This window comes from Sus scrofa, chromosome 7 (genome assembly GCF_054392235.1).
Source record: "Sus scrofa isolate SSC_HxYL_T2T_F1_AM1 chromosome 7, Sscrofa_HxYL_maternal_Yorkshire_Landrace_v2.0, whole genome shotgun sequence".
Taxonomy (NCBI): Eukaryota; Metazoa; Chordata; class Mammalia; order Artiodactyla; family Suidae; genus Sus; species Sus scrofa.
The window spans coordinates 126,600,381-126,615,509 of record NC_139389.1 but is presented as its reverse complement, the minus strand read 5'-3'; the positions used below and the strand labels follow the sequence as shown (position 1 = coordinate 126,615,509).

General features: G+C 40.2%; 1 protein-coding gene across 20 annotated transcripts in view; it reads right to left on the bottom strand.

Annotated features, from left to right (window-relative positions):
• Positions 1 to 2,784: 2,784 nt before the first annotated feature.
• PPP4R4 (protein phosphatase 4 regulatory subunit 4) overlaps positions 2,785 to 15,129 on the bottom strand; it is a 111,961-nt gene continuing 99,616 nt past the window's right edge. For 16 of the 20 annotated variants that reach the window (XM_084970111.1, XM_084970112.1, XM_084970113.1 and 13 more), the window contains 6 exons: positions 13,462 to 13,531; positions 12,644 to 12,727; positions 12,248 to 12,341; positions 10,843 to 10,916; positions 5,966 to 6,113; positions 3,554 to 4,574 (listed from right to left, as the gene is read on the bottom strand). In XM_084970111.1, the coding sequence (XP_084826237.1) occupies positions 4,550 to 4,574; positions 5,966 to 6,113; positions 10,843 to 10,916; positions 12,248 to 12,341; positions 12,644 to 12,727; positions 13,462 to 13,531 (495 nt within the window). In that variant the 3' untranslated portion in view covers positions 3,554 to 4,549. Of the gene's footprint in view, positions 2,906 to 2,938; positions 3,120 to 3,553; positions 4,575 to 5,965; positions 6,114 to 10,842; positions 10,917 to 12,247; positions 12,342 to 12,643; positions 12,728 to 13,461; positions 13,532 to 15,129 lie in introns of those variants that run through there. The other 4 variants (XM_084970102.1, XM_084970105.1, XM_084970109.1 and 1 more) reach the window with 2 other exon arrangements.

Below are 15,129 nucleotides of genomic sequence, written 5' to 3'. Positions count from 1 at the left end.
TATATATACCTAATATTTACATATACTTAAAACGAATGTATTGATTGGTCATCTTATAACAATGAATCAGAGCAATGTGGATGAGTCATAATAATGAGCAGCCGTCTAGAGACTGACCCCTCATTGCTCTAAAACCTGGACCTTAGTTCACTTCCCTCCAAGTGTATTAGCTGATGCTGGTAAGGGCCAGGCAACCCTAGGGGCTAGAGAGATCAAAACAGAGGACTAACTTCAGCGGGCATTCTTTTTTTTTTTTTTTTAAGGCCTGCACGCACAGCATATGGAGGTTCCCAGCTAATTGGAGCTACAGCCACGGCCTATGCCATGGCCACAGCAACACCAGATCCGAGCTGTGTCTGCAACCTACACCACAGCTCACGGCAATGCCAGATCCTTAATCCCTAAGGGAGGCCAGGGATTGAACCCGCAACCTCATGGTTCCTAGTCAGATTCGTTTTCACTGTGCCACGACAGGAACTCCACAACCGGCATACCTATGAAACTTGCTAGTAAACAACTAATCAGGTTCATTTGTGGAAAAATAGTAGAAAGAGAAACAAAATAGGGCTCAGTCAAATTACTCATATTTATATTAGAAGACCCAGAGACTTATTCAAAGATAATTGACAATAGCAAGGATGCAATGAAGGCAGTAAGAATTTGTTTGTTTGGTTTGTTGTAAATAAAAACCTGAGCGTAGGATTTCAGACAAAATTAATTTTTTAAAAAATTTATTTTTAAAAGATGACGTCTAGAAAAGAAAGCCTATGAGAGCACCTTACCCTGTGAAATAAACATGGCCAAACCTAGTTATGAAAAGGTTCATTATCATTAAAGGAATCATAGGGAGTTCCCACTGTGGCACAGTGGAAATGAATCCAACTAGTATCCATGAAGATGAAGGTTCGATCCCTGGCCTTGCTCAGTGGGTTGGGGATCCCGCATGCTCCGATTTGACCCCTACCTTGGAAACTTGCAAGTGCTGCAGGTACAGCCCTAAAAAGGGGCGGGGGGGGGCATGATACATAGAACATACAGACCAACTTCAAATTCTCTCCTTCTCACTCCGTGAACTGGAATAAAACAATAATGGCATAGGCGATACCTAACAATTACTCTTCAAGGCAGAAAGTGGTCCTATTCTCTATTTTAAAAATTAGTATTTCCATACATATGCTTGAAAAAGCTCCAAGAACACTAGGTTTCAGATTTTCCAAGTACACATGCATGGTGAAAAAATGCAGATCAATGAAAAATGTAACTGATCTTAGGAAAAAAATTCAAGGTTTCAACCTGGGGGGGGGGGGAATCTGAACATTATAACAATGCTTCACTATATTTAAGCATCAGGGGTTTTTGTTTTGTTTTTTTGTTTGTCTTTCTGCCTTTTCTAGGGCCATACCCAGGGCCTATGGAGGTTCCCAGGCTAGGGGTCTAATCAGAGCTGTTGCTGCCAGCCTACACCACAACCACAGCCAACACCAGATCCGAGCTGCATCTGTGACCTACACCACAGCTCACAGCAACGCCAGGTCCCCAACCCACTGAGTGAGGCCAGGGATCAAACCCGCAACCTCCTAGTTGGATTCATTAACCACTGAGACACAACGGGAATTCCACGTCAGGTTTTAAAAACTGTTCCTACACAGAAAGAGAGACAGACACACACTCATTCCCTCACACACATGCCATAAAAACTGAGAACAGATTATTGAATGAATGAAATTCATTTTTATCTTCACTGTAAACCCCCTACTCAAGCTGCAGAGTATTCCATTTCAATTCAAATATTTCACACATGCCCACTAACGGCAGGCAAACTGGACTCACTCTTCCAGAATAGCGTCTAAAGCTCAGGAAGTCAAGTAATGGAAATGATTTTTTTTATGGCCACACCCAGGCCAAAGGTCAAATCAGAGCTGCAGCTGTAGCCTATACCACAGCTTGTGGCAATGTCAGATCTTTAACCCACTGAGCAAGGCCAGGGAATGAACCCACATCCTCGCATTGGGTCCTTAACCCACTGATCCACAACGGGAACTCTGGAAATGACTTCTAAATGCGTATGAGGTTATGGGAGAAGAGCTCGGAATGCTCTTCTATATTAAGTAAAATCCTTTTTGGCCCTCTCCAGTTCTGCCAGGAAACTTGTTTTTACAGGTCATTTTTTTTTTTTTTTTTATAGTGCCAACTAGTGAAACTCTAGAACCTACCCTTAAAGCTTCAAGTTTCCATAAGCAACAGATGGAGATGTCCCGTTTTCTTGCAGGAACAGATGCGAGGGGATCTTTCTGTGTCGCACAGCTGGTTGAGAGGAACTATCTGAGAAGCTGTTCGAGAACTTTTACAAGGGTACCAATCTTGTTTCTGGGGTGAATCGAGGCATGAGTGCCTATAATCCTAAGGTCACCAATTTTCCTCCCCCCTAGGGCCGCACCCGCAGCATATGGAAGTTCCCAGGCTAGGGGTCGAATCGGAGCTGTAGCTGCCGGCCTCCACCACAGCCACCGCAACGGGGGATCTGAGCCACGTCTGCGACCTACACCACAGCTCAGGGCAACGCTGGATCCTTAACCCACTGAGCAAGGCCAGGATCAAACTCTCGTCTTCATGGATACTAGTCAGGTTCGTTTCTGCTGAGCCACGAAAGGAACTCCTCGCCGATGCTTTTTTTTTTTAACTCTGCTTTTATACACCTGTCCTTGGAAGTATAATGTTAACAAATATTTCAAGAATTTTCGAAATCATCATGTTCAGGGAAAAAAAAAGACTTCCAAACATAGCTTTGATTGATTGTCTTAATTGATAATTTAGTGCCTAGGGATAAGGCCGCAGCTGACTTCTGTAGATTCCTGAACTTTCTAGGCAGTCGTAACTTTCTCTGTCAAATCGCATTCCTCTTCTCCTGCATGCATGGTGGAAAATAAAAAGTTCTTAAGGCTGCTAACATTTATTATTGAACAAGTAAACTGAAGTTCTCCATTTTATTTAAAGTAACCAAAGCAATGCTATGAAATCAAAGTGCTGGAAAAACTGATGCTGCTCTGAGGTCCTTTCGTACCTCTCCTAGATCACAGTGCACTCAGGTCCACGTTAGCAATGTTTGGCAGGAGACATCGCTAAAAGAGTTAAATGAAATCCACAAAGAGCCTATGAATTAGCAGTACTGTCAAGCTTCTCATACTTACTTAATTTTGAACTCCCAGCAAAATGAATGGTTGAACAATTCCATTTACCTGTTGCCCGTAAATGACAGATACTAAGAATCACTAAAAATAGCCCCAAAGAGGCCACAGGTAAGGAAAGGGGGGAGCAAACAGCATGAAAAAGTCCCACACCAGGTAGCTGTCCCCTGGGTAATTTATAGCTGACGTTTGTGTGCTTTTCTGGCTCCTTATTAAAAATGACCTATCTTTAATTACAGAATAAAAACTGCAGGAAAGTACTTAAAGCTTTTTTTTTTTCCACAAACACAGGTATCTCATTAACCTATGTTTTATTTTGAGTCAATTCATTATTATTTCACATTATAAAAAGTAACCACACACGCATATGCATTCACAAATTAGATCATCTTTATCATACATCAATATAGTTAAAAAAAACAAAATTTTCTAATATCAATGTAGTTATATGCGGATTGCATTTTGAAATAGAGAAGCTGACAATAGCTTCATACAGTATATCTCAAGAACTGACGTTTTAAAATTAAGAACTGTATATATTCCACAGGCAAATTTTGATGGAAATATTAGCATTAGTACAAATAAATGCTGTTGACATAGCTTAAGCATGATAGCTTGGAATAACAGCTGATTCAAACTAGATTCATCATTTTTTAATTCAGTAAGGACAAATACAATCTAAAATGTAAACAAAGTATTTATAAAATAAATTCTTCTAGGAAATAAAGGAAATCATCACTCTATTATTTTTAAGGTAGTGGTAGCTAAAAGTTATCAGAAATCTTTGTAGCATTTTCATTGCCAAATTTTAATTTCGGAATGTCCAGGTACAACATCTTGTCACCACAATTGCAGGGCTGATATAATTTTGGACAGCTGTTTGTACCCTGTGTCAGCGTGACTTTTCAACTGGGCTTGGAGATCTGGGAGAAAATGCAGTGTCCTTACTCCCGAGTCCCCCTCTGAGTGATCATCGAGGCAGTCGATTTCAGCTGATTTGGACCTTTCAAACAATTTTTAAATGCTAAACTCTAGAACAATTAAATAGATGGTTTCCTGCACAAATAAATGCAGACTTGTCTCATTTGAAGCAGTACTTAAAGCACATACCTAAAGATGTGTTTTCACTATACTTCACTAGAACACTGGAATTCTGTAACCACATTATTATTCAAGAAATAGATATTATACCTCCCAGGGAATCTAATTTCAAATATGGAACACTGAACACTATCAGCGGCCATCACGTATCTCTTTTCCATTCATTAAAAAAAAAAAGAACCCTAACTACCACTTTAGCTTTTGTCCATCAATCACATCATCGCCAGTTGTCTTTGTTTTACCTCCTTCATCAAGCAGATGATCTAAGGATTGGATTTTCTGGATTTTCTTTGTCAAAAAAGAAGAAAGAGAGAGAGAAGAGAAAAAAGAAGAAAGAAAAAAATGAAAACTTTTATCCACATAATGCTTACAAAGTCAATAAAGAAACAGATATAATCTATTGTGAATAAACCTAATATGAGAATTGTGATCAAGTAGAAAAGTAAATGACACATTAAAAATTACTTGGAGGAGTTCCCGTCGTGGCTCGGTGGTTAACGAACCCAACTAGCATCCATGAGGACATAGGTTCGATCCCTGGCCTTGCTCAGTGGGTTAAGGATCTGGCTTTACCATGAGCTGTGGTGTAGGTTGCAGACATGGCTCAGATCTCTCATTGCTGTGGCTATGGTATAGGCCATCAGCTACAGCTCCAATTAGACCCCTAGCCTGGGAACCTCCATGTGCCACGGGTGCGGCCCTAAAAGCCAAAAAAAAAAAAAAAAAAAAAAAAAAATTACTTGGAATACCCTTTAATTACCAAACTCTGTGTGCATCTAACACAGCATTCAATTCAATTCACACTTTTCCTATGTTATTCATTTTGTAGAACCATAACAGACATTAACACAGCCTAAATTATATCAATCATCTGGCCTTGAAGCCATAACACATGATGCAATCCTATATTTCCCTTAAGACATTGATATATATTCCTAAGTACCAGATGTGTCATCTCTATGACACTGAAAAGGTAGAAAATGTTATTGCATAGAATTTTTTTTTTTTTGGAGCAGCAAAAACCAAAATAATTCTTTCTGAAATCATTCATGTGCTTATTTTAAAGAAAAGGGACAGCTTTTTATTTGGATATGGCATGGCACTGAATTCTGGATAATATTCTACAAAAATATGACCAGTACAGAGACTAATCTCTATTCCAGGTACGCGGCCGTGTGCATCCATGAGAAAGTCCAAATGAGAACCACACAACGTGCAGATGGAGTATATTCAGTTACATGTTAAAAAAGTAGCCATGACTGATTGAGAGGTAGGTAGGTAGGTAGACAGATAGATGTAAAGATGAGAGATAGACAGACAGACAGACAGACAGTACTACATACTTAAGCTAGTTGTTTCAAAGAATGTGATTATACCCAGTGTCTCCTCAAGGCTAAATCTCCTGAATGCAAACATTTCACAGAAAGATAAACAGACCTTAGCTATTAGTGGCAGCCACTTAGAGTTTCTGTTTCCTAAGGTTACAACATCTTTGCCATATATAGATTGTCTTAGATAATATCTAATATAAGAGAGGCGCGTGTGATAGTAATTCCTTTTAAGTTCTAGTCTTTCTTCATTGCAGACATTTCCTATTGTTTGGACAGGATTTAAGTGGGATGGAAAGTACACTGAGAAAGAGAAGAAAACACTTAGCAGGACATGCCTGGCTTACTTACAAGGTGGCCTTCCGTGGCTGTGTGTCTTTACTTCCGCTGCTCTTTGGATCAGCTGAGCTGCCTGTCCCTCGGGAGGTGCCAGGCAGGGGGGTGTTAGATGAGAAGGAACTCGGAGCACTGCTGGCATTTCGAGTCCGGAATGAATCATCTGAAATTAATAACAGATGGTCAGCCAGACTGAACACACCAGGAGAGATGCTAACCTGAGGGAGGACAGGTAAGAGTTCCCGTCATGGCTCAGTGGTAAACAAATCTGACTAGGAACCATGAGGTTGCAGGTTCAATCCCTGGCCTCACTCAGTGGGTTAAGGATCTGGTGTTGCTGTGAGCTGTGGTGTAGGTTGCAGACGCAGCTCGGATCCCGAGTTGCTGTGTCTCTGGCGTAGGCCGGTGGCTACAGCTCCGATTTGACCCCTAGCTTGGGAACCTCCATATGCCATGGGAGCAGCCCTAGAAAAAGGCAAAAAGACAAAAAAAATAAAAAAATAAGGGAGGACAAGTTACTGAGAGCTGACTTATTTTTCCTTCTTTTAAAATCAGTTTTATTAAGGTATAATTTATATACAATAAACTACACAAACTTAAGGTTCTGAAATTTGCATCCATGAGCCACCACCACAATTAAGAGTGAACATACCATCACAACCAAATGCTTCCCCCGCCCCCTTCTGGTCCCTTCCTTAGCTCCCTCCCCAACTCCAGGAAAAGCCAGGCAACCATCACTTGCCTCCTGTCACCATAGACGTTAGTCTGCATTTTAAAGAATTTTATACAAGTGCCATGAGGTTGAGGGTTCGATCCCTGGCCTCACTCAGTGGGTTAAGGATCCAGCGTTGCCATGAGCTGTGGTGTAGGTCGCAGACACGGCTTGGATCTGGCGTGGCTGTGGCTGTGATGTAGGCTGGCAGCTACAGCTCCGAGTAGACCCCTAGCCTGGGAGCCTCCATACGCCGCCAGTGTGGCCCTAAAAAGACAAAAGACAAAAAAAAAATAAAGAATTTTATACAAGTGGAATCATATATAATAAGTCCTCTGCTCTTGCCTGGCTTCTTTCATCCAGCATAATTATGTTCCGATGCTTCCTGTTATGGTATATCGCAGCACCATATCCCTTTCTTTTCCTGGCTGGTATTCCCGTTGTACAGACATGCCAAAATTCTATGTTTTCCTACTGAGGGACATTTGGATTTTTTCAAAAAAAATTGTAACTGAACTATTACAAATAAAGCTGCTGTGACCAATCGTGCACAAGTCTGCGTGTGGACCTATGTTTTCATTCCTCCTAAAAGCTTTGGAATGGAATTGCTGAATCATGGAGTTGAGTGTAGATTTAGCTTCCTAAGAAACTGCCAAAATGTGTTCAAAGTGGTTCCACCCTTTTGCATTTCCAGTAGCAGCTTGTGGGCATCCTGGAGGGTTGATCCACCTGCTCATACACACTTGACATTGTGAGCCTTTTAGACATTCTAGTGGGAATGAAGTGGTATCTCCTTGTATGCATGGGTTTTTTTTTTCTCTTCTCATTGCTTTTAATTTGCATTTCTCTAATAGTTACTAATGTTAAGCATCTTTTCATTAATTTTTGTGTCTTCTTTTGTCAAGTGCATGTTCAGATCTTCTTCCTGCTTAAAATCAGTTGCCTGATTTGTTTTAATGATCTCTGTATATTCTGGATACAAGTCCTTTGGTAGGTATATGTAACATGAATATTTTCTCTCAATCGGTATCCTGCCCCCCCCCCTTTAATGCTCTATTTCAAAGTGCCAAAGCTTTAAATTTTGATCAAGTCCAATATATTAATCTTTTTCTTTATGGTTTGGAGAAACTTTTGTCAATTCCAAAATCACAAAGACTTCCTTGTATATTTTCTTCAGAAGTGTCAGAGTTTTTGCTTTAATGCTTAAGTTTATAATACATTGTGAGTTAATTTTGTGTATAGTGTGAGATAAGAACTGAGGTTCAATTTTTTTTTATTTTTAAACAGATATCCAATTGTTCTAGTATCATTAAAAAAAAAAAAATCCCATCACCACTGATTGATCTTGGAACCTCTGCTGGAATTCAGCTGACTGTAATTTCAATGCAGCCTACATGGTTTTGATGACTCAAGTTTTCGTAGTAAATGTTGAAATCAGGTAATTTAACTTCTTTTTCAAAATACTCAGTTCTATGTATTTCAATACATAGTAAATTTCAAAAAGACTGCAAGAATTTTAATCAGGACTTCAGTGACTCTCTGGCTTAATTTAAAAAGAACTGACATCATAACACTATTACATTTCCCAGTCCACAAACACGGTAGAGCTTTCCACTTATTTATACCTTCTTTAATTTATTTCAGCAGTGTTTTGAAGTTTTGAGCATGCATTTAGCATACATTTTGTTAAATCCATCTCTAAGCATGTACATTTTTGAAGTTATTCTAGACCTCATTTTAAAATATTTTTAGTTTTTTTAAAGTATTAGATGAACAGGAAAATTGAGAAGAGGGTATGAAGCATTGCCACCCACCCCCTTACCTAGTTCCCCTACTATTAACACCTTACATGTAGATGCTACATTTGGGGCAGTTAGTGAGCCCATGGTGACCCGTTATTAATAACAAAAATCCACGGTGAGTTCACACTCATCAGAGCTCACCCAACATCTGTCTCAGGACACTATCCAGGCCACAGTTCATTTACCTGTCAGGTCTCCTTGGCTGGGACAGTTTCTTGGCCTTCCTTGCTTTTGATGACCTAGTTTTGAGAGGTCCTGCTCAAACATTTCATAAGATGTGCCCCTACTGGAATTTGTCTGAAGCTTTTCTCACAGTAAGACTCAGGTTTCGGGTTTGAGGAAGGATGACAGGGGCCAAGTAGCATTTTCATCATAACACATCAAGGGTGCACAAGATGACATATTTTTATCTCATTTGATGCACCTTCTTGCTTCATCTCAAATCACTGCAAATGGGATTTTTTTTTTTTGAATCACAGAATATTTTTAAAAACGAAGATTCTTGATGAATTTTATCAAACTCTTTTCCAAAAGGGTTCCACTGATTTCCATACCCACTGACAAGGGACCCATTATAATTTGTTTCCTTGAATCCTTAGCAGAATTCCCTTCATATCTCCCCAGTCTGTGGTGCCCACAGCTCTGGAAGGCTGTAACTGATGGCAATGGGGTCCTGATAAGTAAAAGGCATTCAATTCAACCTTCCAAGCTATAACTTCAAACTTTTGTTTTATTTAACACTACTCTCCCAATGCCCTCTCCACGCTCCAGCCAAACAGGCTGCTGTGGCTCCCTTGGGACACAACAGTCAGCTTTTGTTTCTGACAGGTCCCCTTCGAGGGACACTACTCCATACCCACCCTGCCCATCAGAATCCTAGTGTCCCTTACGGTTCCCCTCAAATGCTAATCATCCTGAAGCCCATCTTAAGTTCCACATGTACGTAAAGTCTCTTCTCTCTGTGGACACCCCAGACATTTGTTAGGAGATATTTCGCTCCCACTTTCTCTTTATAGATCAGATGTGTAACTGCACAGTGACTTTTTCCTCAGTCTGTAATTTATTAAGTAATGAGCACATTTTTCTAACCAAGAAAGACGGCAGATACTTCATTTAACCCATTCCCCTCCCCCAAATAATACTGAAACTTGAAGACAGAGTACTGTTCAAATTATTTGAATAAACGATTCGCCTTTATGAGAGACATGCTTTTACTTAAGACTTTGGATGTTAAGTTTTAGGATCTGCAGGTCCCACACAGGCACACCTCATTTTATTGCCCTTCCCTTTATTGCAGATGAAACAGGTGAGTTTTTTACAAATTGAAGGTTTGGAGCAATGCTTCGTCCTGCAAGTCTCTTGGTGCCATTTTTCCAACAGCATTTGCTCGCTTCTTGTCTTTGTGTCACAGTTTGATAATTCTCATAATATTTCCACCTTTTTCGTTATTATTTTATTTATGGTGATTTGTGATCTTTGATGCTACCACTGCAGTTGTCAAGGGGCACCAGGAACCACACCCACATAAGATGGCAAACGTAATGGGTCGATGTTGTGTGTGTTCTGATTGCTCCACTCTCTGGCCGTCTCCCCACCTCTCTGCCCCTCCTCGGGTCTCCCTGCGGCACAGCAGCACGGGGGCCACTCAAAGCCATGCCTCTTCACTACGTACTGTCTACAGCTGCTTTTACCCTGCAACACCACGGCTGAGTAATAGTGACAGAAACGAATTTGGCCAACAAAACCCATGTGGCTTTGGCAGAAAGGTTTGCTGACCTCTGTTCTAAACTTTTATATATTGGTATTATAACTGTTTCGCTGCATAGGAGGCACAGTGAAGCCCTACTGTTTTGAATCTCCTTAAAAGTTATGGCAAAATCTTTTAGTCTGTACCTGGGGGGGTTCTCAGACCACAGTAAAACCTATCCTACCATTTTGTCCTTTTCCACTTTTAAAACTACTGAACTCCAACTCTTGACATAGTGAAAACAAAACAGTATTGGCAAGTGTCTTCTTCACTGCTAAGGAAAGTTTAATTTCTTCGCTATTTGATAAAGATACCAATTTAGGGAAACTACCTAGAAGTAAAGAAATGAGTAACTTGGAGTTCCCTTCATGGCTCAGCGGAAACAAATCTGACTAGCATCCATGAGGACACAGGTTTGATCCCTCGCCTTGCTCAGCGGGTTAAGGATCCTGCATTGCTATGGCTGTGGTGTAGGCCAGCAGCTGCTGTAGCTCCAACTGGACCCCTAGCCTGGGAACCTCCATGTGCCATGGGTGTGCCCTAAAAAGAAAAAAAGAAAAGAAATGAGTAACTTAAAGAAAATCACATTTTCTTAAATTTAACAATTTTTGAAGAACTCAGATTTACTTACCACTTAGTGAAATCATGGAAGTCTTTGCTAAGCCTGAGACGGAAGGGGTATATGCCGCTGCTGCAGATGTTTTACTAGAAAAGAACACGGTTTCGTTTAAAATACAGGCAAATGCTTCTTTCAACCCCAGACGTCTATTACTTTGGTCTTTTCTAATCCTTTTTTTTTTTTTTTTTTGAATGCTTTCCTCTACTTCTTATAAAACATGCTTGCTAGTTCTCTCATTTTATTTTTTTACACTCCATGCTTCTCAACAATTATTTTGTATTTAACCTAAAAGCATTTCCTTAAATTTCTGCTGCATCAGAGTAACAGCATTTCTTTTGATGCTCAGCTAAAACAGGTAATATGAATAAAATTTCCCTGGAAATAAGTTCTCTTTAGTTTTAATCTCTTTAGTCCATCTTGAGATTACCCTATTGACTGGGGAGTCTAGATATCTACTGATAACATCCAAAACATAGCTGACAATCTAGGACAAGCTTTTTTTTTTTTTCTTTGTCATTTTAGGGCTGTTAGGTTAGAGGTTGAATCGGAGCTGCAGCTACCAACCTATGCCACAGCCACAGCAATGCCAGATCCGAGCCACATCCATAACCTACACCACAGCTCATGGCAACACTGGATCCTCAACCCACTGAGCAAAGCCAGGGATCGAACCTACATCCTCATGGTTACTAGTCAGGTTGGTTACCGCTGAGCCACAATGGGAACTCCTAGAATAAGCTTTTTTTTCAATCTTTTATAAAAATAAGTTTTTTTCTATAACATTATTTTGCTTGATAAGCAGTTTTAAAGATTCATATTTCTTTAAAATTACTTTGCCCGTCGAGGGATACGCAGCTGTTACATATGCGCGATGTATGTACATGTCATGGTCATTTAATTTATGCTGATTCTCCCCTAATCATAGCTGTTTATAATCTTGATGTGGGGCCAAAATGGAGACTTGACATTCATGGGGTGTCAGGAGAACTCCGTTGGGACCACTTTACCACAGAAACAGACCAGTGGCTTCTTTGCAGACAGAGATGACACAACAGTCCATGGAAGTCAATATCCATTTAGTAAGTGGGACAGATCCACGCCCAATGAGAAGTCCCATGGCATACGTGGTACAGCACCGCCCTCCTCATGAGACAATATCTGGAGTCCACGGTGCTGCTATACAGCATCACAGCAGTCGTCTTCCTGGAATTCTAGGATACCTACTCTCGGGCATATTAACAGACCCCTCTTTCTCTAATGTGAAATCCTTACAGAAGATAGTACAAATTATTGACCTACCAAAAACTCACAATTAACCCTGATTTTATATAACATATAAACATGTCACATCAGGATGAGAAATAAAAGATGATAAAGTAAAAAGCACGTCGAAAGGTGAACAGCTGACAGATCATACCTAGCGCACTTGTCTAGGCTGCCATATTTTGCATGAAAAGCTTGATTATTAAAAGACTGGCTTCGAATCAATTTGGATTTCTTGATTTCTTTGCCTAGAGTAACAAGCAGAAGGAAAATGCAATTGCTTGATTCATCAGTCCATCCTTAGCTGCCCCAACCCCAGCCTCTCTCCATCTCCCACTACCTGCAGTGAAACACGGATGGTCCAGCTGCCTTTTCTTAGTTCGACCCGACTGGATTATCTCTGACCCTAGCGCCCGTGGAGAACCACCAAAACAACTAATGGCAAAAGGCAAAAGGTACCTTCGCATAACATGGCTCGTCTCATAGAGTGACTTCCCGGTAACTGTTGTTTACACAAGGAAAATAGGAGGCACAAAAAGAAGTTTCTTACTTGTGGATGAGGTGCCAGGAGAGGTTCCAGGAACAGAAACGGGGATGCTCTTGGGGAGAGTTGTGGGTGTCTTGGTGTCTCTACCTAAAACAAACTCTGTGTCAAGTGCTATAAGTTCTTATTCATCTCCAAACACAACACAGACACTATGAATCCCTAACCCTAGCTAAACAGCACTCTTTTCCAACTCTTCTTACTTTTTTTTTTTTTTTTTGCCATTTCTTGGGCCATTCCCGCAGCATATGGAGGTTCCCAGGATAGGGGTCAAATTGGAGCTGCAGCCGCCGGCCTACGCCAGAGCCACAGCAACGCGGGATTCAAGTCGTGTCTGCAACCTACACCACAGCTCATGGCAACGCTAGATCCTTAACCCACTGAGCAAGGGCAGGGACTGAACCCACAACCTCATGGTTCCTAGTCGGATTCATTAACCACTGCGCCACGACGGGAACTCCTCTTCTTACTTTTTATATATTTAAATATTTAAGTATTTCCATCTTATTCAGTGATCAATTTCACAATCGTATTGCTGTTTTTCAAACCTCAAGCTTTCCTTTGAAGGAAGAAACACTGGACCTCCACCGTTTATTCATGTTTTCCTAAATCTGCATCACTGCAAGAAGCCAATTTTTCAAAATAACTTTGGATAAATGAAAGAAACTAAAGTGATTTTTTTCATATAAAATTTAAAATTCTGTAAGGTCTTTCAGAATGCCAGGATGTCACATCAATTGCGTACTTTGTTGGTAAAGACATAGGAAAAAAAAAAAAAAAAAGAAAGGAAGAAAAGAAAAAAAAAAGATAGGAAAACTACTTACGTTTCTTTTCAAAGGTTTTATCACTCATGGGCCTTCCATCATTTTGTTGCTTTTCTTTTTCTAATTGTTCCTAGTATTAAAACAGTATCTTAGCATTAAAGGTAAGCATAAATAGATCTAGAAAAACTGTTCTAATGAGAAATTACTCTAAGCTTTAGAGGTGTATAGTTCACAAAAATGCCTAACTGAAGTCATTTTTTTTTCCAAATTAGTGTCTAAAGAAGTTATAGTTCTTTTGGATTTGTGTTTTTTTTAAAAACATCTAAAAAATTGTGCCCCTAGGGGTTGTCAAGCTAAAACAGTGGGTTTAGTATCACTGCTGTGATGAGCCTTTACTTTCTAGAAGGTATTTACTAATTCTCATCAGCAAAATATTTGTTACGATTGGCCCTTTCCATTTCTGACTGATACACGGCAAAAACAATATTCTTCTTTTCAAAGGTTGAGAGAAAAAGAAATAATCTTTTAGGCATTATTTAAACATTTTATTGAAGTATAATACACACGGAGGAAGTGCATAAATCATAAGTGTGCAGCTCAATGAATTTTCCCCAAATGAACACACCCATATCATCAGCTCCCAGACCAAGAAACAAAATGTTACCAAAACTCAAAGTGTTCTTTGTCCCAACAGAATAGGTAAAAAAAAACTGAGTTCTGAACAAATGTGAACACTACTCTCAACACTGGAGAACATACATTCTTTTCGAGTGCACACATAAAATAAAGAAAAAGGCAGATAAAATGGACAAGATACATGTCCACATAGAATTGGACTGCATAAAAACCCCAAATTCTAAAACTAAAAATAAAACATACAAAACTGAAAGTTGTCAATAAGTGGGCTTAACAGTAGTGTCATCTGTTTCATCGTTACAGATTCAGGAAACTCAGCAAACCCAAAACAGAATAAATATGATAAAAAACATGCCTAAAAACATCAAAAGCAGGAGTTCCCTTCGTGGCGCAGTGGTTAACGAATCCGACTAGGAACCATGAGGTTGCGGGTTCGATCCCTGCCCTTGCTCAGTGGGTCAAGGTTCCGGCGTTGCCGTGAGCTGTGGTGTAGGTCGCAGACGCGGCTCGGATCCTGCGTTGCTGTGGCTCTGGCGTAGGCTGGCAGCTACAGCTCCGATTTGACCCCTAGCCTGGGAACCTCCATATGCCGCGGGAGCGGCCCAAGAAATGGCAAAAAGACAAAAAAAAAAAAAAAAAAAAAAAAAAAAAAAAAAAAACATCAAAAGCAAACTGCTAAAAACAAAAGATTAAAAAAAAAAAATCTTGAAGATTGCCAGAGACAAACAACGTTATACACAGAAGAAAAATAATTCAAATGAGAACAGACATTTTATCAGATGCTACGGAGACCAGAACACAGACAGAGACATTACTTTAAAGTACAATAAGAAAAAGACTGTAGGAGTTCCTGTTGTGGCTCAGTGGAAACGAATCTGACTAGCATCCACGAGGATGCAGGTTTGATCCTGGCCTCGCTCAGCGGGTTAAATATCCGGCGATGCCATGAGCTGTGGTATATATAGATCACAGACACAGCTTGGATCTGGCGTTGCTATAGCTGTGGTGTAGGCCAGCGACTACAGCTCTGATTCCACCCCTAGCCTGGGAACCTCCATATGCTGTGGGCATGGCCCTAAAAAGACCAAAAAC